Here is a 21,894-nt window from a genome sequence, read left to right on the forward strand (position 1 = left end):
TTTTTTTTTCTTTTTTACAGAGACAAATGGAGAGTCAGAGAGAGGGATAGACAGGGACAGACAGACAGGAAAAGAGGGAGATGAGAAGCAACAATCATTAGTTTTTCATTGCGACATCTTAGTTGTTCATTGATTGCTTTCTCATATGTGCCTTGACCTTGGGACCAGAGCAGATCGAATAACCCCTTGCTCGAGCCAGCAACCTTGGGTACAAGCTGGTGAACTTTGCTCAAGCCAGATGAGCCCACGCTCAAGCTGGTGACCTCAGGGTCTCGAACCTAGGTCCTCTGCATCAAGGCTGATGCTCTAACCACTGCGCCACTACCCAGTCAGGCTACCCTCAGTTTTTTTAAAGAGTCAAATTAAGATTATCATAGTTACAGTATTAAGTCCAGTTTTAACTTGGCTTCATAATTTGCATAAACACAGCACATAGTAATTGATCATGTTGGCTTTTCACAATCTACTTTGCTGAAACTGTATAAGAAATTTTTAGATTAAGTTTTAATTAGCCCCTCAGGGTATACACAAAAGCTAAGCTATACAGTTGCCATTATGCTCTGCCTGCAATCTTTCTGAAAATGTCCTTCTTTGCCACAATGAAAACATGTCTGTAGTTGTATGTGGCAGCCAAGACCTGGGCCTTGTGTATTTCTGTTCCTACGTTTTAACACGCTCTAATCATTTCTGCTATATTAGGGTGCTTCGCTTTAAGAGGAGCCAAGACCTTTTGGCAATCAGCATTTGCATTCTCATAAGCCAACTATAGGGTCAGCACTTTTGCTGCTTGTTCATTATCTACCTGTCATGAGATGACAGTTTGCATGTCATTAATGAAATTATTATAGGGTTTGCTAGGTCTCTGATGGATGCTTGCAAAAGAGTCTATCTGGGCCTTAATATCTAGAATCCAAACTCATGCCTTAAAATTCGACATAAAAACCTGAGAAAAGTTAACATGGTTCATGACAGCCTCAACCTGGGGAGCATCATAAGCCCCAGCTCTTGTGAACATATCAACACCAATTGGAACTCCCACATTCAGATGCTCTACAGACTGTGTCTGAGCTGCATCCTGGTATTCTTGTAGCCATACACTGTATTGAGCAGTGGTGGTTACTGCTTTCACTAACCCCTTCCAGTCCCATGAGGTCATCTCATACCCTGTACCAATTGCCTAAACCATTCCCTTGGTAAATGTGCTTTGTAGCCCATTTTTGAATATACTTTTCCTGAATTCCTTAAAGACCTGGAATGGGAGAGTTTCATATCATGCAGGCTTTCCTGGAGTTCTTAATATGGGGAAAGCCTAAATAAATTATCCACCTTTCTGTCAGACTTCCCTTAGATTCTTTTCATCCTTACTTTTATATAGAAGTAGGGGGTGGGAGAATTGTATCTGGAGTGAGGGTCTTGGTAAGAGTTGACTGATTGGTGAGATTCTCATCAGGAGAGGGCTGCTGCTTATCTTTCTCCTGGATGGGATGGAGTGGTAGCTGGTATGAGTTCCAATCAGTAAGGTGTTGTATGGTAACTGGCCCGATTAAACTATGTAACCATCTCTCAATGCCTTCCCAATCTTCTAAGTCTAGGCTACCTTCATGAGAATACCAAGGATATTGTTGCTGAATAACTAAGAGTAAATCAGTGAGATGTTTGTCTGATATGCTACATCCAGCTGCTCATATAAGGTCCTGTAATTAGAGCTTATGGTTTTGCTGCTCTGGGCACAGAGAATCCTTTATAATGTTCAGGGGAAATAAATGGGGAAAGGGAGGGCAAAAATGGGGAGTCCCTTGGTCTGAAAGCTATTGACCTCACCATAGATGTTTGGAGGCTATTCCTTTGTCATCTGTGTCCCACTCTCCAGGGTGTGTTGGACGTTCTTTCACTTTTCTAGGCTTTGGGGGGTCATTTTGTTACCATTTCTCACATAGGGTACCACTTGGCATGGAGACAAAAACTACTCAGTGACCAGATGGAGTGCAATGAAGGAGCTAGAAGAGATGTCCTCACAATGCCATATACAGCTTTCATGAGAATGGCCCTGACCCCCAGTCCCAATGGGTCTTTATTGATACACATAAGTAGAATAAAGAAGTTGGGAAGGGAAACTTCTTTAGAGCATTCAAAAGTGAAAAAGAAGTAGCTCACTTTTGAGATATCTACCCTGCCTATTGATTAACCAGAATTGCTAATTCTATTCCTATTTTATACTGTGGTCAGCACATACTGCGTTCGGTACTTTTCATCAGTGAAGCCAGTGAGGCTTTTGCCTCAGGGCATTGAACTGTGTTCCTGTTTTATGTTCTTATTCAGGGCCTCTACAGGTCCAGTCTCTTCTGACTTTTAAAGTTTCTGCTGAGAAGTATGATGATAACTTAATAGACCTTCCTTTATATGTTCTTCTTTTCCCTAAGTGCCTTGAGGATTCATTCTTTGTCATTGATTTTTGACAACTTTATTACAGTGTTCCTTGGATAAGTTCTGTTTGAGTTGAGGTAACTTGGCATTCTGATTGCTTCTTGGATTTGAAGCTCTAACTCAGGGGTCCTCAAACTTTTCACACAGGGGGCCAGTTCACTGTCCCTCAGACCATTGGAGGGCCAGACTATAAAAAAAACTATGCCGGTTGGCTCAGTGGTGTGCGTCGGCCTGGTGTGCAGGAGTCCCGGGTTCGATTCCCGGCCAGGGCACACAGCAGAAGCGCCTATCTGCTTCTCCACTCCTCTCCCTCTCCTTCCTCTGTCTCTCTCTTCCCTTCCCGCAGCAAAGGCTCCATTGGAACAAAGTTGGCCCGATTGCTGAGGATGGCTCTGTGGCCTCTACCTCAGGCGCTAGAATGGTTCTGGTTGCAACAGAGCAATGCCCCAGAGGGCAGAGCATCACCCCCTGGTGGGTGTGCCAGGTGGATCCCGGTCAGGCGCATGTGGATGCGCTTCTGGAGCCATGACATGTGCATCCCGCATCACTGGAAGTAGTATTGTACGTGAGCAACGCTGTGCTTTGCAAATGCATTCTATGCTCCTCTCAGTGATCACCAATGAAAGAGGTGCCCCTTCCGGAAGTGTGGCAGGGGTCGGATAAATGGCCTCGGGGGCCGCATATGGCCCATGGACCGTAGTTTGGGGACCCCTGTTCTAACTTCTTCCATAGGCTTAGTAAGTTCTTATCAATTATTTGTATGAGTTGGCTCTCCACTGCTTTTTCCCTCTCTTCTTCTTCTGATATACGCATTATTATTACATTGCTCTTTCTGATAGAGTCAGACAATTCTTTTTATTTACTTATAATTTTTTTGGTGAGAGGAGGGACAATAGTGAGACAGACTCCAGCATGTGCCTTGACCAGTATCTACCCAGCAACCCCATCTGAGGCAGATGCTCAAATCAAACTAGCTATTTTTGGCACCTCAGGCTGACAGCACTAGGCACCCACGGTTTCACTCAAACAAATCAAGCCACTGGCTGTGGGAGAGAAAGAATGATAGAAAGAGTAGAGGGAAGGGGGAGCAGCAGATAGTCACTTCTTCTGAGTGCCCTGACCAGGAATTGAACCCTGGATGTCCATATGCTGGGCCAATGCTTTATCCACTGAGCCACCAGCCAGGGCCAAGTCTGACAATTCTTGTACATTTCTCTCATTTTTTTAAATTTCATGAGTCTTTCTCTTCCCTTTGTATAATCTCTGGTTGCCTTTTTTTGATATCACTGATTCTTTCTGCTATCTAGCCTGTTCTATTAGCTAAACTTGTTAACTCATTTTTCAATTCATGTATTGAGTTCTTATTTCTCTTTTTTTTAAGTTTCAATCTCTTTGGTGAAGTGCTCATTTTGTTCATTAATTCATTTTATGAGCTTCTCAAATTGCTTATCAGTGTTCTTTTCACATTTCATTGAGTGTTTCAGAACTTCAATTTTTAATTCTCTATTGTTTCACTCCAAGATTTCCATGTAATTAAGATTGCTTTCTGGAGATTTTTTATTTTCTTTCTAAACTATGTCTCTGTCTTGTGTATCCATAGTATTTGATTTATTGCTCCTTAATGGCATTTGAGAATGGTATTAAGAACTCTAACAAAAAAACTAAAAAAAGAAAAATTAAAAAATACAATGAAAGATATAAAAAATTTTAAAATAATGACATTTTAAAAAGAAAAAACAGAAAATAAACAGTGAAAAGAAAAAACAATTAAATACAAACAAAACAACAAAAAATAAAAATTTAAAAATGAAATTTAAAAGAGAAAAATAAGTAAAAGAAAAATATTTTAGTTTTGAGAAGTTGTTGTGTTTTCTTCCAGTAGGTAACACTATTATAAGTTTTAGCTCTGTGAAATTTCTGGGCTGACCTCTACTGAGATGTTGCTGTTGCAATGATGTAGTCAGAGCTGCAGTTGTGCTTGTGATGGCTTTAAGGATTTACAACTGTAGTAATGGCGATCTCAGGCTTCTAGGTGCTCCTTCCCAAGTTTCAACAGACTAGGGGACAAGATATAGAGCACCTCTGTTCTTCAGGGGAATGTGTTGCTCTGGAGAGTTAGATGTGGGGTTTTTTCTCTGCTGCTCTCCATGCCTGTGAATGAGGGAGGCAGAACCTGGGAGGCTGTGGAATTGCACTTTGCTTTCCTCTGTCTCTGCACCAAGTGCAGGCTGAAAGTAGACCAAGAGAACACTGGCTATGATCCCTAATCCTCCGATGCTTTGGTTTAACATCTCCCTGACTGCCCCGAAATCTCTCTGCTACTCCTGGCAAAATGAGACCCAGTCACTCCAGGATTCTCCCCTGTCTGGAGCCCTTTCAGATAAAACCCACAGAGGTCAAGCTTCCCTCATCTCTGAAGCCAGAGCAGAAGAAAGCAACAACTACAATCACTCAGGGCTTCTATCCTCTCTGGAGCCCCTGCAGGCAAAACCCCAGATAGTCCAGGCCTCTCTCATCTCTGGAGACAAACATGAGTCTATTTTATCTCCCAGCCCCTTTCTCAACCCTTTCCACCTTTAGTTCATTTGATGTGTAGATCATCAGGCAAGTCTGCGAGCCTAGTTTTCAGAAATTGACCTCCTTATTCCTTTACTGCATTATAGCTGTTCAATTTGTTGAAATTTCAAGTGGGAGATATCAGGAGTATCTCTAATGCTGTCATTACTCTGATGTCATCAAATATTATTTTTCTTAATAAAAACATTTATTACTACAACTTTCCATCTTAGAACTGTATTTGCTGCTTCCCACAGGCTTGGTATATTATGTTTCCATTTTTGTCTGTTTAAAGCCATATATTAATTTCCATTTTGGTTTTTTTTTTCTTTGACCCATTGGTTGTTCAGGAGTGTACAGCATATAATTTCTACACATTTATGAATTTTCCAGGTTTTTGCCTGTTCTTGATTTCTGGTGTCATATCATTTTGTCATAAAAGATACTTGGTATGATTTAAAGCTTTTTAAATTTGCTAAGATTTTTTTGTGACTTAATGTATGATTTATCTTGGAGAATGTTTTCTGTGTACTTGAGAGGAATGTGTATTCTGCTGTTGGATGGAATGTTCTGTATGTCTGTTTGCTCTACAGTTTCCTTAATGATGTTCTGTCTGGGTAATCTATTTATTGCTGATAGTGGGGTATGAGGACTTCTATTATTACTGTATTGTTTTCTATTTCTCCCTTCCTATTGGTTAGATTTACTTATATATTTAGATGCTTCAGTGTTTGGGTACATATATTTACATTTATAATTATTATATCTTTTTCAGAAATTGACCTCCTCATTCCTGTATAATTATGTTTTTGTATCTTGTTTCCTTTTTGTGACTTAAAGTCTATCTTCTCTGATATAAGTAAAGCTCTCCTTTCTTTTTTGTGGGTTTTGTGAGTGTATGTTTTCTATTTGCATGGAATATTTTTTTTTATTTTTCATTGCTTTACTTTGACCCTATATTTACCTTTAAGTTGAAGTATGCTTATTGCAGGCAATATATAATTAGGTCTTTCTATTTATCCATTAAACTATTTCATGTTCTATATTGGAGAATTTAAGCTATATACATTTAAGTAATTATTAATAGGTAAGGATGCCATCTTATTTTTTCTGTCTGTTTTTCAGTTTCCTTTTACCTTTCTTCTACTCTTCTTGTTTTCTTTTGTGAATTGCTGGAAGAGGTCACTGCTTCTTCGAATGTGCAGACAACTATGCAAGTTTACAGGGATCCTGGATAGAAAGAAAGAAACAGGACTATGACACCACCAACAGGAACAGTAAAACAGTAAACTTTCAGTATATGACACCAAAAAAGTGTTGATGCATAGATTGTCCAACAAAAATTAAAAATACTTTTAAAATCTGAAAATCTGCACAGAGAGCTACACAGAACACATGTAAACAAGCAAATACAATCAGGAAAACAATACAAAAACAAACTGAGAAATTCAACAATCAGAAAATATACAAATGAGCCAATTTTTGGAGCTGAATAATACAATGATTGAACTAAATAATTCAATAGGATGTCAACATAAGATTCTACCAAACAGATGAGAGAATCAGTAAACTCAAAGAGAGAATAGACACTGGAAATTATCCAGTCAGAAACAAAAGAAAAGAAAAAATAAAAAAGAATAAATAAAACCTTCAGAATTTATGGGACAGAATTAAAAGAAACAATCTTGCATTATTAGAGTTCCACAAGGACAAGTAAGAGAAAGAACAAAAAGCTTATTTAAGGAAATAATGGCTGAGAATATTCAAAATCTTGTGAGAATTTAAGAAATCTGAGTTCATGAGCTTTATAGGTTCCCAAACAAATTAAATCTACAGAGATTTTTTCCAACACATATTACAGTAGAACTGTCAAAAATCACAAAGAGATAATTTTGAAAGCCACAAGAGCAAAGAAACTTGTCACTAACAAAGGAAGCCCCTGAAAACTGTTAGAAGATTTCTAAAACAAAAACAAACAAAAAAAACCCACAGTGTAAGTCAGGACAGAGTGGGATGATATATTCAAAACTGCAAAAGAAAAAAAAATATATAACTTCCAAACCAGGCTACTTTACATTGCAAAGTTATTGTTCAGAAATGAAAGTGAGATAAAAACTTTCCAAGACAAACAAAAGCACAGGTAATTCATTAACATTGGATCTGCATTACAAGAATTGTTGGAAAGAGTTCATCAACCTGAAATGAAAGTATCATGGAAACATGAAAATATAAAAAATACTGGTAAAGGTAATTATAAGGGCAAATTTAAAATACTCTACTACTATAATGTTGTGGTGTGGTAATCACTGTAGAGTATAAAGATTGAAAGACAGAAATCTTAAAATAACTATTGCTACAATAATTTGTTAATGGATATATATAATATAAAAACATGTAAATTGTGATATAAAAACAAAAATGTGATGTAAGTAAAATATATGCAACTGAAGTCAAGTTGTTATCAATTTAAAATAGACTGTTATACCTGTTTTATCTAAGATTGTAGTAACTATAAAAAAACTACAGTAGATAAATAAAATATAAAGAGAATATTACCAAAGCAAATTACCACAGAAAATCAGGGGTCACTGGCTTATCTGGAGCTTCCTGGTTAAGGCACATGTAGGAAAGCAATAAATGAATAACTATGGTACCACAATGAAGAATTGGTGCTCCTCATCTCTCTCCCTTCCTGTCTATCTGCCCCCATCTGTTTGTCTGTCTATCTCATGCATATGTGCTAAATAAATAAATAAATAAAATAAAGCAATTCCAATTAAAATTTCAATGTCATTTTTTTTAAAAATAGAACAAAAAGTCACTAGGTTTTTTAAAGAAATAAAACAAAAAGTCACCAGGTTTTTATGGAACCATAAAAAAGCCCAAATAGCCAAGTCAGTCTTGATATAAAAAAATGAAGCTGAAGGTATCTCACTACCTGTCTTCAAATTACACTACAGAGCCATGATAATCAAAACCACATTATATTGGCATAAAACTAGACATACAGACCAATAGAACATAACTGAGAACCCAGAAATAAAACCACATATACATGGACAAATAATCTTTGACAAAGGAGTCAAAAACACACAAATGGCAGCATTGTTCACAATAGCAAAGATCTAGGAACAGCCTAAGTGTCTGTCAGTGGACGAGTGGATTAAAAAGCTATGGTACATATATACAATGGAATACTATGTGGCCATGAAAAAGAAGAAAATCTTACCTTTTGCGACAACATGGATGGACCTGGAAACTATTATGTTAAGTGAAATAAACCAGGCAGAGAAAGAAAAATATCATATGACCTCACTCATTTGAGGAATCCAATGAACAATGTGAACTGAGGATGGAATTGAGACAGAGGAGAGATCAAAGAGACCAGAGGAAAAGAGGACAGAGGGAAAGGGGATGATAGGATGAGATAAACCTGAAGGGAAGGGAGGAGGGCGCTATGGGGAGGAGGGCAAGGGAGATGTTAAGGGGAATACGAGGGAGGGGGATGCATTCGGGGCAACACTAGAATCTATGTAAACACAATAAATTAAAATCAATTTAAAAAAGAAAAAGAAAAAAAAATTTTTAAAAGCAATCCCAATTAAAATTTCAATGTCATTTTTTAAAGAAATAGAACAAAAAGTCACAAGGTTTTTATGGAACCATAAAAAAGCCCAAATAGCCAAGTCAGTCTTGATATAAAAAAATGAAGCTGAAGGTATCTCACTACCTGTCTTCAAATTAAACTACAGAGCCACGATAATCGAAACCACATTATATTGGCAGAAAATCAGACATACAGACCAATAGAACAGAACTGAGAACCCAGAAATAAAACCACATATATATGGACAAATAATCTTCGACAAAGGAGCCAAAAACACACAAATGGAGAAAAAAAAGCCTCTTCAATAATGGTGCTGGGTAAATTGGAAAGCCACATGTAAAAGAATGAAACTTGACTACACTTTTCTCTGCACAAAAATTAATTGAAAATGGACCAGAGACCTAAATATAAGATGTGAAACAATAAATTACATAAAGGAAAACATAGGTACTACACTTATGAACCTTGGCCATAGAGAATAATTTATGAACTTGACCTCAAAGTCAAGGAAAGTAAATGCAAAAATAAATCAAGGGAAGTATATCAAACTAAAAAGCTTCTGCACAGCAAAAGAAACTAACAACGAAACAAAAAGGCAACCAACCAAATGGGAGATGATATATGCAAACAACAGCTCTGATAAGGGGTTAATATCTTAAAGCTTAGCAACAAACAAGCAAAAAATACAATTTAAAACAGAAAGAGGCAAGCATGGCCCTAGATGGGCAGAACATTGGTGCTGGATGGGGGTTTCTGGGTGGATCCTAGTCAGGGGGCATGCGGGAGTCTGTCTCCCTATATCCCCTCCTTTCACTTGAAAAATAAAAAATAAATTAAAAAATTTTAAATGGGAGAGGACCCGAACAGACACTTTCCTCAAGATGCAAATCTTCACTAGCTATTAGAAAAATGCAAATCAGAGCTGACATGATATATCACATGGTTATTATCAACAAGACAGGTAATACCAAGTGTTGGAGAGGCTGTGGAAAAGGAACCTTCATTCACTGCTGGTGAAAATGTAAGCTGGTACATTCATTATGTAAGAAAGTATGGTGATTCTTCAATAAATTAAGAATAGAACTACCATATGACCCAGCAATTCTTTTTTGGAATCTTCCCACAAAACTCAAAAACATTACTATGTAAAGAGACATGCACCCATATGGTCATCACAATATTATTTACAGTGGCTGAGACATGGCAACAACCAAAGTGTCCTTTGATAGAGGATTGGATAAAGATGTATTCATATGTGATGGAATACTACTCGACCATGAGAAATGATGACATATTGCCATTTATGACAACATGAATGGACCTTGAGAATATTATACTGAGTGAAGTAAATAAATCAGAAAAAGCTAAGAACTATATGTAAGGCCAGGAGCCGCCATCATGGCCATTCATATGCAAGTTCCCATTGGATTCGGGCAGACGATAAAGAAATGGCGGAGTCAGAGGATGGGGGGCCATCCTATTTATTGGTGTCTCACCAAGACAGGCAAACCACAAAAGAAGACAAGGGAAAAGCAGAAAACCAGCTCTTCCCATGAAGGGCAAGGGATTAGGGAAGCCCCTGCAATTGTGATAGCAGGAACTGACTGAGCCAGCTCCTGGTCTGTCCCACTTTATAGTGTAGAAAACCAAAATCCCTTAATCCAATACAAACAAGGAAGTCTCTGATACAAAGTCACTTATCCAGGGCATAATTGGATTCCTCATGAGAGTGCACCACTCAGATCATACAATCAGTCAAGGGTGTGGGGAAAAGCTTAGTCCCAAAACCAAACCTTAGGCTACAACGACCTGGCCTGCTTATAGCCTGTCCCCCACACCCAATATAAGTCACAAGCGAGCAAACATATATATCATATTTACAAACTTATTTGACCAACACTATATGATTCCACACATAAGTGGGATATAAAACTGAGACTCATGCAAATAGACAAAAGTGAAGTGTTTATTCGGGAGGAGGTTTTGGGGAAGGGGAGTAAAGAGAGATAAGTATGTGGTGTAGGAGGGTGTTGGAATTCATGGGAGTCCGAAAGACCAGAATAACAGGCTTTATTGAAAGGAAGAAAGGAACCCTGCCGGGCACTTCTCCTGGGGAGAAGAGCACCGGTTACAGACTAGGGACAAATTTTATAGCGTTTTGGGAGATCCTGAGGGGGTACTGAGTCAAAGGTTCTGGTATGTTCTTTTTTATGGTTTTAGGATTTAAGCTTTTTTGAATGCTCCTTCTTGGGCAGTTGATCAGCTTTCTGGAACTTTTCTGCCTCAGGGACGATCATCCAGTAAGCAAGGGTGAGGTCAGGCAGCCAGGTGGGACAACAAAAGGGCTGTTGGAGTTCCATATATCTATCAGAGGGTAATTTGACCTTGGGTGATGGCTACACAACATACTCAACAGTTCAAATGCTATAGAGATGTTTACCTGAAACATGTGTGCTCTTATTAATGTCATGTTGTTAAATTTAATTTTCTAAACAAAGAAAAGTCTTTTGATCTCTCATGCTCCAAGATCATTCCAGAATGAAAGTAGCTATCCATCCCTAAGATCGAGTCTCCAGAGGGTTACTGTGAAGAGGCTGAGTCATACGATATGTTCCTCAATTAGGATGGAGAGGTTGTGAGCAGCTCCTATGAGTCCTATGATGAGGAGGAAAGTAACAAGGGCAAGTCAGTCTTCTATTAGTGGCCCTCACCAGAGGTTAGCATCGAGGTGATGCATAAGGCCCATGTCTTTGCCATCCTGTGGCACAGGACTGGCTGGGCAGTGGGCCTGTGTTAACAAGAACACCAGACTCATGTGTTGCAAATTCTCTAAGGACCAAAGCCCTCAGCTGGATGTAAATTTGCAGGGCACAGTGTCGTACTCAAAAACAATCAAGTGTGGAAGAAAAAACTCAAGCTGACGATAATGTTGATGAATGCCCATGTCCACATGATTAAGCTGGTCTTATAGAGCAAGGACCAGGTCAAGTGCTGTGGTCATTCAGGAGGTGATGACCTGCCTTCAGAAGGAAAGTCTAAGGGAAACCAGTACACCCCAGATGCCCAACACGAACTGTCAGAATACAAATATAACTGAGAAGTGCCTGTCAGCCTCAGACTGTGGAAGCTCCTTATTTGGACACCCAGAGGTCCCATAGACCAAAGATATCAAAAACAAATATTCTGAGCTTCCGGTGACAGGGTCTGGGGAAAGGGCAGCAGGCGCCATGTCTGGCCGTGAAGGTGGCAAGAAGAAGCCCCTGAAGCGGCCCAAGAAACAGGCCAAGGAGATGGACGAGGAAGATAAGGCATTCAAGCAGAAGCAAAAAGAGGAGCAGAAGAAACTTGAAGAGCTAAAAGCGAAAGCCGCGGGAAAAGGCCCTCTAACATCGGGTGGAATTAAGAAATCTGGCAAAAAGTGAGCTGTTCCTTGAGCCTGGGGCAATGGTGATGATCCTTAATTCCATTCCTATTTTAACATCTGGATTCCCTGTCATAACATCTCTTGCCACGTATAGCTAGAATGAAGTGTTGTCTGGAAGCCTATTGTATATTTAAGAATAAACTTTTGTAAAAAAATGATAATAACCACCATGTAGTGGCTAGCTCATCTCTTTAGTTCTCACTCTGCCATTTCAGCCTTAGCTGTGCGGTCAGAGCAAACCCAGCCAGAATCCTGTCCAAGTGTGTTCTTAGTCTGTACTGCCTCAAATTCTGTATACCTGAATTAAACCAACTCATTTGAAAAAAAACAAACAAAAAACAAATATTCTGCTGGCCTCAAACTGAGCAACTTAATGAACCTGGGCAGGAAGAACTCTGTTTTGCTGTAGTCTACAGAGATGCCCCTTGAAACATTTAGTTACCTGAAATATGTTGGCAAACAGCCAGAGGAAGTCACATTTGTGCTCTGTCAGGGACAGTCACCTGCACTTCTACCAGGACCAGAATTGAAGCAAGGTTGCTGAGTAGTCCCTAATCCTAATGCGCTGTGAGATAGTTCCAAATCTGAGTCCAGACCACCTCTACTCTTTCCACATCCTTCACAATGGCAAGAAGCTGGCCAAGATTGAGACTGTCTTTAGAAAAAATGTACCACTTTTTAGGCCCTCTGCTCTCCAGCTTCTGCTCCAAGACAGACCCAGAATACTTTATTCACCTACATCTATGTGGTCACAATTAGAATTTCCTATATTGTGAGTGTGGCCAATAACTCTGTTACTGAAACACAAAACATTTTCAGAGTCAGAGATGACGTCAGAGTAATGGCGGGGTAGGAAGCGATACCGATAAATCTCCCCCAAAACTCAACAAGATCTTCAACCAGAAACAGAAAAACCTATACTTGGAGCCTCCAGATGCTTTGCAATACACCCAAAGGTATGGTTGAGTGAAAAATTGGCTAAATATATAACCAAACCCCGAAGGAAATAGGGAGTAAGAAATGCTCCGCCTTCCTCACTAACCTAAACAGGGCGGCTTTCTCTGGTAACTGTGAATATAGAAACTGAGGCGGACAAAGGGGGTGAATAGATCCAGGCCGCAGCACAAACGGCCGAACCAGGCTGTGGCATAGAGATCCAAGCCGAGGAAAAACTGATCCTGTGGCAACCCGGGCAATACAAGCTAACACTTGCGCCAAACCCAAAGAAAGACAAGCGGAGTGGCCATTTTACCCGGTCTCCTGGTCAGCGTGCGCACAGTTAGTGGGTGAGAGATTTCTTCCTAAGCCCCGGAAGTGGGTGCCCGTGTTGCCCCACGGAGAGGCAGGGTCAGTGGCCTTTCTTTGGGCCAAGGGCAAAGTCTCTGGGCAGCCCCAGCGCCCTGGGAAAGCTACGCACGGGAGAGAGTGAGAACTAATTCCAACGGTGGAGATTTTCCGTGCTGGAGGGGGTTTCACTCAGAGGGAAACGCGGCCAGCCTCATATCCTGGTTTGCGCACGCAGATAGTGAATGAGAGATTCCTCCGAGTGCCTCGGCAGTGCGCGCCTGTGTTATCGCACAGAGGGGCAGAGTCAGGGGCATTTGTGTGGGCCAAAGCGGAATCTCGGGCCGCCCCAGTGCCTTGCAAAAGCTGTGCACGGGGACGGAGCGAGACTCAATTCCAACGCTGCAACTTTTCCCTGCGGTTGGGGGTTTCACTCAGAGCGTGAGACTGCTGGCCAGATATCCTGGTTGCAGACAGTGAGAGAGAGTTTCCTCCAAGCGCCCCGGAAGTGGGCACCCGCCTGTGTTACCGGACAGAGTGGCAGAGCCAGAGGTCTTTGAGTGGGCGGAAAGCCCTCCTGATTATGCTAGCAGCTCTGACTGACTGAGCCTTACCCAGAGCCCTGTGCTGAGTGGAAATAGAGTGGGGAGTTGCCAGCTCTTTGAGCCTCTTACTATCCAGGCAGAGGCAGCAGCAACCCCATAGCTGGATTATCAGGCTACTAATTGAGGAAAGAAAGACTAGGAGAAAGGCTCCAGGAACACGGACTCTCTCACTGTCGGAGCCTATAAATGCTAATGAGCCTCGACTGCCAACGAGACTAAAGCACAATACATGACATTGCCATAGAGACTTATCAACTGCAAACCTCTACCTGAGCGTGCCAAAGGGGCAGAACCTGGGGTACAGAGTCACCGACCAGGAAGAGGGAGAGAAAAGAAAAAGCAAGAAGATAACCTCTCAAAATCAAGAATAATCTGAAGACTTTATAACCTATCCCATTTTATTATATTTGTTCGTTTGTTTCTCTTATCTTCATTCTTGATACTTTTTTTCCTCCTCCAATTTGGTCGATTAACTCCCTGCCGGTCTTACTCTCTCCTCTCCTTGAACTACACTACCCATAAGTGTTACATCTCCCATTATCTTTTCTCTTCTCTTCCTTTCTCTCTATGAGGGTTGCACTCCAAAACCCTTAACTCTATCTCTCTCTCTCCTTTCTTTTTTCTTCTTTTAGTGGTTCCCTCTTTTTTTCTTTCTCTCTCTTTCTTTTCTCCCTCTATATTAGTTTCTTCCTTTCTCCTTTACATCTCCTCTCATTCAAACCTCAATAACAAACAAATTATCTGATCTGGGACTCAAACTTATGTTTGTGGCATTTTGGGGGTTTTTTACTTCACCTTTTTAACTCACTAGCAGTGCTCCCATCCCTGGCTCTCCATATTATCTAGTTCTTGTTCCACTAAATACAATAGTAATTTTTTAATTTGTCCCCCCATTTTTCCGTTTTCCTCTTATTCCTCTCATCATAAGTCTTAGACAACCAACACCTAAAAGCAAATCATTTTATTCTTGACCCAAATTTTTTCCTTATTTGCTTTTTGTGGGTCCATACGCTCTTTTTTTTTTCTTTTTTCTTTCTTTTTTGTTTTTTGCCCCTTTATTACTTTTCCCCAATTCAGGCCCTCCATCACAGGCATCGTTTGTTATAATTCACAGTTCACCACAAGATTTTCTCAAGAAAGAGGGGAGAGGAGAGGAGAGGAAAAAAGGAGGGGGGATAATTTCCTTTTTAAAAAAATTTTATTTTATTTTATTTTCCTTTATTTCATTATTAATTTTTTTAAAAAAAACAACTCTTTTCGATTTTTTATTTTTTTATTATTTTTTTATTTTTTTAACTTTTTATTCTTTATTAAATTTCATTAATACTATCAACAAAACCATCCTCAGATGCCATTAAGGAAGAGAAAATCGAATATCATGGATACAAAAGAAAGAGAGGTAACACAGCTAGATGAGGAAAAATCTATGGAGAAAAAATTTAATATATTGGAAACCTTGGAGCTAAATGACAGAGAATTCAAGATAGAAATCCTAAAAATCCTCCGAGATATACAAGAAAACAAAGAAAGGCAATTTAGGGAGCTCAGAAAACAACTCAATGAACACAAAGAATATATGTCCAAGGAAATTGAAACTATAAAAACAAATCAAACAGAGATGAAAAACTCAATTCACGAGCTGAAAAACGAAGTAACAAGCTTAGCTAATAGAACAGGTCAGATAGAAGAGAGGATTAGTGAAATAGAAGACAAGCAACTTGAAGCACAACAGAGAGAAGATGAAAGAGACTCAAAAATTAAAAAAAATGAGATAGCCCTACAAGAATTATCTGACTCCATCAAAAAGAATAACATAAGAATAATAGGTATATCAGAGGGAGAAGAGAGAGAAAATGGAATGGAGAACATACTCAAACAAATAATAGATGAGAACTTCCCAAGCCTGTGGAAAGAACTAAAGCCTCAAGTTCAAGAAGCAAACAGAACTCCGAGTTTTCTTAACCCCAACCAACCTACTCCAAGGCATATCATAATGAAATTGACACAAACCAACAGCAAAGAAAAAATTCTCAAGGCAGCCAGGGAAAAGAAGAATACAACATATAAAGGAAGGCCCATTAGATTATCATCAGATTTCTCAGCAGAAACTCTACAAGCTAGAAGAGAGTGGACCCCAATATTTAAAGTCCTGAAAGAGAGGAACTTTCAGCCACGAATACTATACCCATCAAAGCTATCCTTCAAATACAAAAAAGAAATAAAAACATTCACAGATACAGAAAAGATGAGGGAATTTATCATCAGAAAACCCCCACTCCAGGAATTACTAAAGGGGGTTCTCCAATCAGATACAAAGAACAAAAAAAAAAACAGAGCCACAAGTAAAAGCTCCAAGAAGAACACAATAAAACCAAATTTAAACTGTGACAACAACAAAAAGAAAGAGGGGGAGAAGATGGAGATTAACAGTAGCAAAGGACAATGGAGTGCAAAAGTATTCACAAAATAGTTCGCTACAATGAACAGAGTAGGGACCCTTTTCATTACTCAAAGGTAACCACCATTGAAAAAACCACCACAGAAGCACATGAGATAAAAAAGATAGCAACAGAGGAAAGATGTATGGAATACAACCAAATAAAAACAAAAGATAGAAAAACAAAAGAGAAGGATCAAACAAGACACAAAACTAACAGAAAGCAAGATATAAAATGGCAATAGGGAACTCACAAGTGTCAATAATTACACTAAATGTAAACAGATTAAACTCACCAATAAAAAGGCACAGAGTAGCAGAATGGATTAAAAAAGAAAATCCAACTGTATGCTGCCTACAGGAAACTCATCTAAGTAACAAGGATAAAAACAAATTCAAAGTGAAAAGCTGGAAAACAATACTCCAAGCAAATAACATCCAAAAAAAAAAGCAGGTGTAGCAATACTCATATCGGATAATGCTGACTACAAGACAGGAAAAGTACTCAGAGACAAAAATGGCCATTTCATAATGGCTAAGGGGACACTGAATCAAGAAGACATAACAATTCTTAATATATATGCACCAAACCAAGGAGCACCAAAATATATAAGACAGCTACTTATTGACCTTAAAACAAAAACTGACAAAAATACAATCATACTTGGAGACCTCAATACACCGCTGACGGCTCTAGATCGGTCATCCAAACAGAGAATCAATAAAGACATAGTGGCCTTAAACAAAACACTAGAGCACCTGGATATGATAGACATCTACAGGACATTACATCCCAAAGTGACTGAGTATACATTTTTCTCCAGTGTACATGGATCATTCTCAAGAATTGACCATATGTTGGGCCACAAAAACAACATCAGCAAATTCAGAAAAATCGAAGTTGTACCAAGCATATTTTCTGATCATAAAGCCTTGAAACTAGAATTCAACTGCAAAAAAGAGGGAAAAAATCCCACAAAAATGTGGAAACTAAACAACATACTTTTAAAAAATGAATGGCTCAAAGAAGAAATAAGTGCAGAGATCAAAAGATATATACAGACTAATGAAAATGACAATACATACGACATATCAGAATCTATGGGATGCAGCAAAAGCAGTGATAAGAGGGAAGTTCATATCACTTCAGGCATATATGAACAAACAAGAGAGAGCCCAAGTGAACCACTTAACTTCCCACCTTAAGGAACTAGAAAAAGAAGAACAAAGACAACCCAAAACCAGCCGAAGAAAGGAGATAATAAAAATCAGAGCAGAAGTAAATGAATTAGAGAACAGAAAAACTATAGAAAAAATTAATAGAACAAGGAGCTGGTTCTTTGAAAAGATCAACAAAATTGACAAACCCTTGGCAAGACTTACCAAGGAAAAAAGAGAAAGAACTCATATAAACAAAATCCAAAATGAAAGAGGAGAAATCACCACGGACACCGTAGATATACAAAAAATTATTGTAGAATACTATGAAAAACTTTATGCCACTAAATTCAACAACCTAGAAGAAATGGATAAATTCCTAGAACAATACAACCTTCCTAGACTGAGTCAAGAAGAAGCAGAAAGCCTAAACAGACCTATCAGTAGAGAATAAATAGAAAAAACCATTAAAAACCTCCCCAAAAATAAAAGTCCAGGCCCTGACGGCTATACTAGTGAATTTTATCAAACATTCAAAGAAGACTTGGTTCCTATTTTACTCAAAGTCTTCCAAAAAATTGAAGAAGAAGCAATACTTCCAAACACATTTTATGAGGCCAACATAACCCTCATACCAAAACCAGGCAAGGATGGCACAAAAAAAGAAAACTACAGACCGATATCTCTAATGAATACAGATGCTAAAATACTAAACAAAATACTAGCAAATCGAATACAACAACATATTAAAAAAATAATACATCATGATCAAGTGGGATTCATCCCAGAATCTCAAGGATGGTTCAATATACGTAAAACAGTTAACGTAATACACCATATCAACAAAACAAAGAACAAAAACCACATGATCTTATCAATAGACGCAGAAACGGCTTTCGATAAAATACAACACAATTTTATGTTTAAGACTCTCAACAAAATGGGTATAGAAGGAAAATATCTCAACATGATAAAGGCCATATATGATAAACCATCAGCTAACATCATATTAAATGGCACAAAACTGAAGCCTTTCCCCCTTAAATCAGGAACAAGACAGGGTTGTCCACTCTCTCCACTCTTATTTAATGTGGTACTAGAGGTTCTAGCCAGAGCAATCAGACAAGACAAAGAAATAAAAGGCATCCATATCGGAAAAGAAGAAGTAAAGGTATCACTTTTTGCAGATGATATGATCCTATACATCGAAAACCCCAAAGAATCCACAAAAAGACTACTAGAAACAATAAGCCAATACAGTAAGGTCGCAGGATACAAAAATAACATACAGAAGTCAATAGCCTTTCTATATGCCAACAATGAAACAACTGAGAAGGAACTCAAAAGAATAATCCCCTTCACGATTGCAACAAAAAAATAAAATACTTAGGAATAAACATAACAAAGAATGTAAAGGACTTATATAATGAAAACTATAAACCATTGTAAAGGGAAATTGAAAAAGATATAATGAGATGGAAGAATATACCTTGTTCTTGGCTAGGAAGAATAAATATAATCAAGATGGCTATATTACCCAAAGCAATATACAAATTTAATGCAATTCCCATCAAACTTCCAATGATGTTTTTTAAAGAAAGAGAGCAAAAAATCATCAGATTTATATGGAACTATAAAAAACCCCGAATTGCCAAAGCAATCCTAAAGAAAAAGAATGAAGCTGGGGGCATTACAATACCTGACTTCAAACTCTATTATAGGGCCAAGACAATCAAAACAGCATGGTATTGGCAGAAAAATAGACACTCAGACCAATGGAACAGAATAGAAAGTCCAGAAATAAAACCACATATATATAGTCAAATAATTTTTGATAAAGGGGCCAACAACACACAATGGAGAAAAGAAAGCCTCTTCAATAAATAGTGCTGGGAAAACTGGAAAGCCACATGCAAAAGAATGAAACTGGACTACAGTATCTCCCCCTGTACAAAAACTAACTCAAAATGGATCAAAGATCTAAACATAAGACCTGAAACAATTAAGTACATAGAAGAAGACATAGGTTCTCAACTCATGGACCTGGGTTTTAAAGAGCATTTTATGAATTTGACTCCAATGGCAAGAGAAGTGAAGGCAAAAATTAATGAATGGGGCTACATCAGACTAAGAAGTTTTTGCTCAGCAAGAGAAACTGATAACAAAATAAACAGAAAGCCAACTAAATCGGAAATGATATTTTCAAACAACAGCTCAGATAAGGGCCTAATATCCAAAATATACAAAGCACTCATAAAACTCAACAACAAACAAACAAACAATCCAATAAAAAAATGGGAAGAGGATATGAATAGACACTTCTCCCAGGAAGAAATACAAATGGCCAACAGATATATGAAAAGATGCTCATCTTCTTTAGCTATTAGAGAAATGCAAATCAAAACGGCAATGAGATACCACCTCACACCTGTTCGATTAGCTGTTATTAGCAAGTCAGGTAATAGCAAATGTTGGAGAGGCTGTGGAGAAAAAGGAACCCTCATACACTGTTGGTGGGAATGTAAAGTAGTACAACCATTATGGAAGAAAGTATGGTGGTTCCTCAAAAAACTGAAAATAGAACTACCTTATGACCCAGCAATCCCTCTACTGGGTATATATCCCAAAAACTCAGAAACATTGATACGTAAAGACACATGCAGCCCCATGTTTATTGCAGCATTGTTCACAGTGGCCAGGACATGGAAACAACCAAAAAGCCCATCAATAGATGACTGGATAAAGAAGATGTGGCACATATACACTATGGAATACTACTCAGCCATAAGAAATGATGACATCGGAACATTTACAGCAAAATGGTGGGATCTTGATAACATGATACGAAGCGAAATAAGTAAATCAGAAAAAACCAGGAACTGTATTATTCCATACGTAGGTGGGACATAATAGTGAAACTAAGAGACATTGATAAGAGTGTGGTGGTTACAGGGGGGAGGGGGGAATGGGAGAGGGACAGGGGGTTGGGAGGGGCACAAAGAAAACAAGATAGAAGGTGACAGAGAACAATCTGACTTTGGGTGGTGGGTATGCAACATAATTGAACGACAAGATAACCTGGACTTGTTATCTTTGAATATATGTATCCTGATTTATTGATGTCACCCCATTAAAAAATAAAATTATTATTAAAAAAAACATTTTCAGAGTCAAACACTTATAGCAACAGCTTGTACATCAAAGATAACCAAGATCTGCTTTATGACAACATGGAAGTATCACAGCTGACAGTCTCTGTGGACTTTAGGAAACCACCCTTGCCATAGAAACTCCAAAAGAGGCTTATCCCAACCACATGTACCTGGACCTCATACCCATTAAATCCTTCCTGCATAGCCTAAGAGGCAGCCAGGCCCAGGCCCACTCCCCCACATAGCCCTGCCTGGACCTTACAATCAAGGCCCTCCCTGCAGACCATGTCCCCACCCAAGATGACTGCAGGGACTCCTGATTTGCAACACATGCAGCAGGAGAATCACTACAGCGAAAATCCAGAAGAACAGCAGAAAATCTCCTTCCCACTAAACCTCCCTGATGCTGTGACTGTCACCCCAGCTTAGGCAGCACACTTGTAAAGATAAATTGAGGGTGACCTCTGAAGAAATCAAACTTGGCAAGAACAGGTCAGAATCCAAGTTGTAGCAATACACAGAAGAGGAGAGGCTCAAGAAGAAAAAGAAATGCAGGGGCATCTGGCTCAGAAAGAGAAACAAGAGCTAAAAGAGACCATGTTAAAATGTACAGACAATGGAATCCAGCCTGGAGTACAAACTGAAGGAAATTGGGGAGAGGTGCAGGATGCAGGAGAGCAGGCATGTGGACCTCAAGCCCAATATCATGGAGGTGAGGACAATCTGAAGAAGGCTGAAGCTGGGCCCATCACACTAGGCACCACTGTGGAGAACCCTCCCTGGAGAACCCCAAATCTGTCACCTACACCCTTTCCCAGGACTGTACCCCAGTTATCTCTTCAACAGTGGTGAAGAACAGACTTTTTTTCATCATGGTCACAGGCAAAGCCACTGTTCTCAGAAAGCCGAGGAATGAGAGAAGGAAAGAAGAATTTAGAAAGCAAGCTTCATCTAAAGACTCTCCTGTCAATATGACCCTTGGTGACAATCCTGCTGCATTGAAGTCTTCCTAAAAGCAGCAACTCTGTAAAACTATGAGTCTGTTTAGAAGGAAAAGCAAGGATTGGGGTACTGCGAATGGAGAACTTTGACTAAGAGGATGCTCTGTCTCTTTTCAGAGCCAAACAGAAATAGAACAAAAGAAGAGTTGTAATTTTAAACAGCATTGATACCACCTATAAAATACCATCTATGACAATTGCTTAAATTTATTGGGTACAAGTTCAAGTATGAAACTCAATAAAACA

The 21,894-nt window shown here is 39.0% G+C and overlaps 1 protein-coding gene and 1 pseudogene across 1 annotated transcript; both read left to right on the top strand.

Annotated features, from left to right (window-relative positions):
- Positions 1-958: 958 nt before the first annotated feature.
- LOC136317764 (actin filament-associated protein 1-like 2) lies at positions 959-21,660 on the top strand (annotated as a pseudogene).
- LOC136316940 (translation machinery-associated protein 7-like) lies at positions 11,802-12,332 on the top strand. The gene has a single exon (XM_066249316.1). It carries the CDS (start codon positions 11,815-11,817, stop codon positions 12,007-12,009), a length of 195 nt encoding a protein of 64 aa, XP_066105413.1. The 5' UTR covers positions 11,802-11,814; the 3' UTR covers positions 12,010-12,332.
- Positions 21,661-21,894: the final 234 nt, after the last annotated feature.

Source organism: Saccopteryx bilineata, chromosome X (assembly GCF_036850765.1).
Source record: "Saccopteryx bilineata isolate mSacBil1 chromosome X, mSacBil1_pri_phased_curated, whole genome shotgun sequence".
NCBI lineage: Eukaryota > Metazoa > Chordata > Mammalia > Chiroptera > Emballonuridae > Saccopteryx > Saccopteryx bilineata.

Excerpts from the sequence above, each read along its gene's own strand:
- LOC136316940 (XM_066249316.1), top strand. The coding sequence starts at position 11,815 with ATGTCTGGCCGTGAAGGTGGCAAGAAGAAGCCCCTGAAGCGGCCCAAG.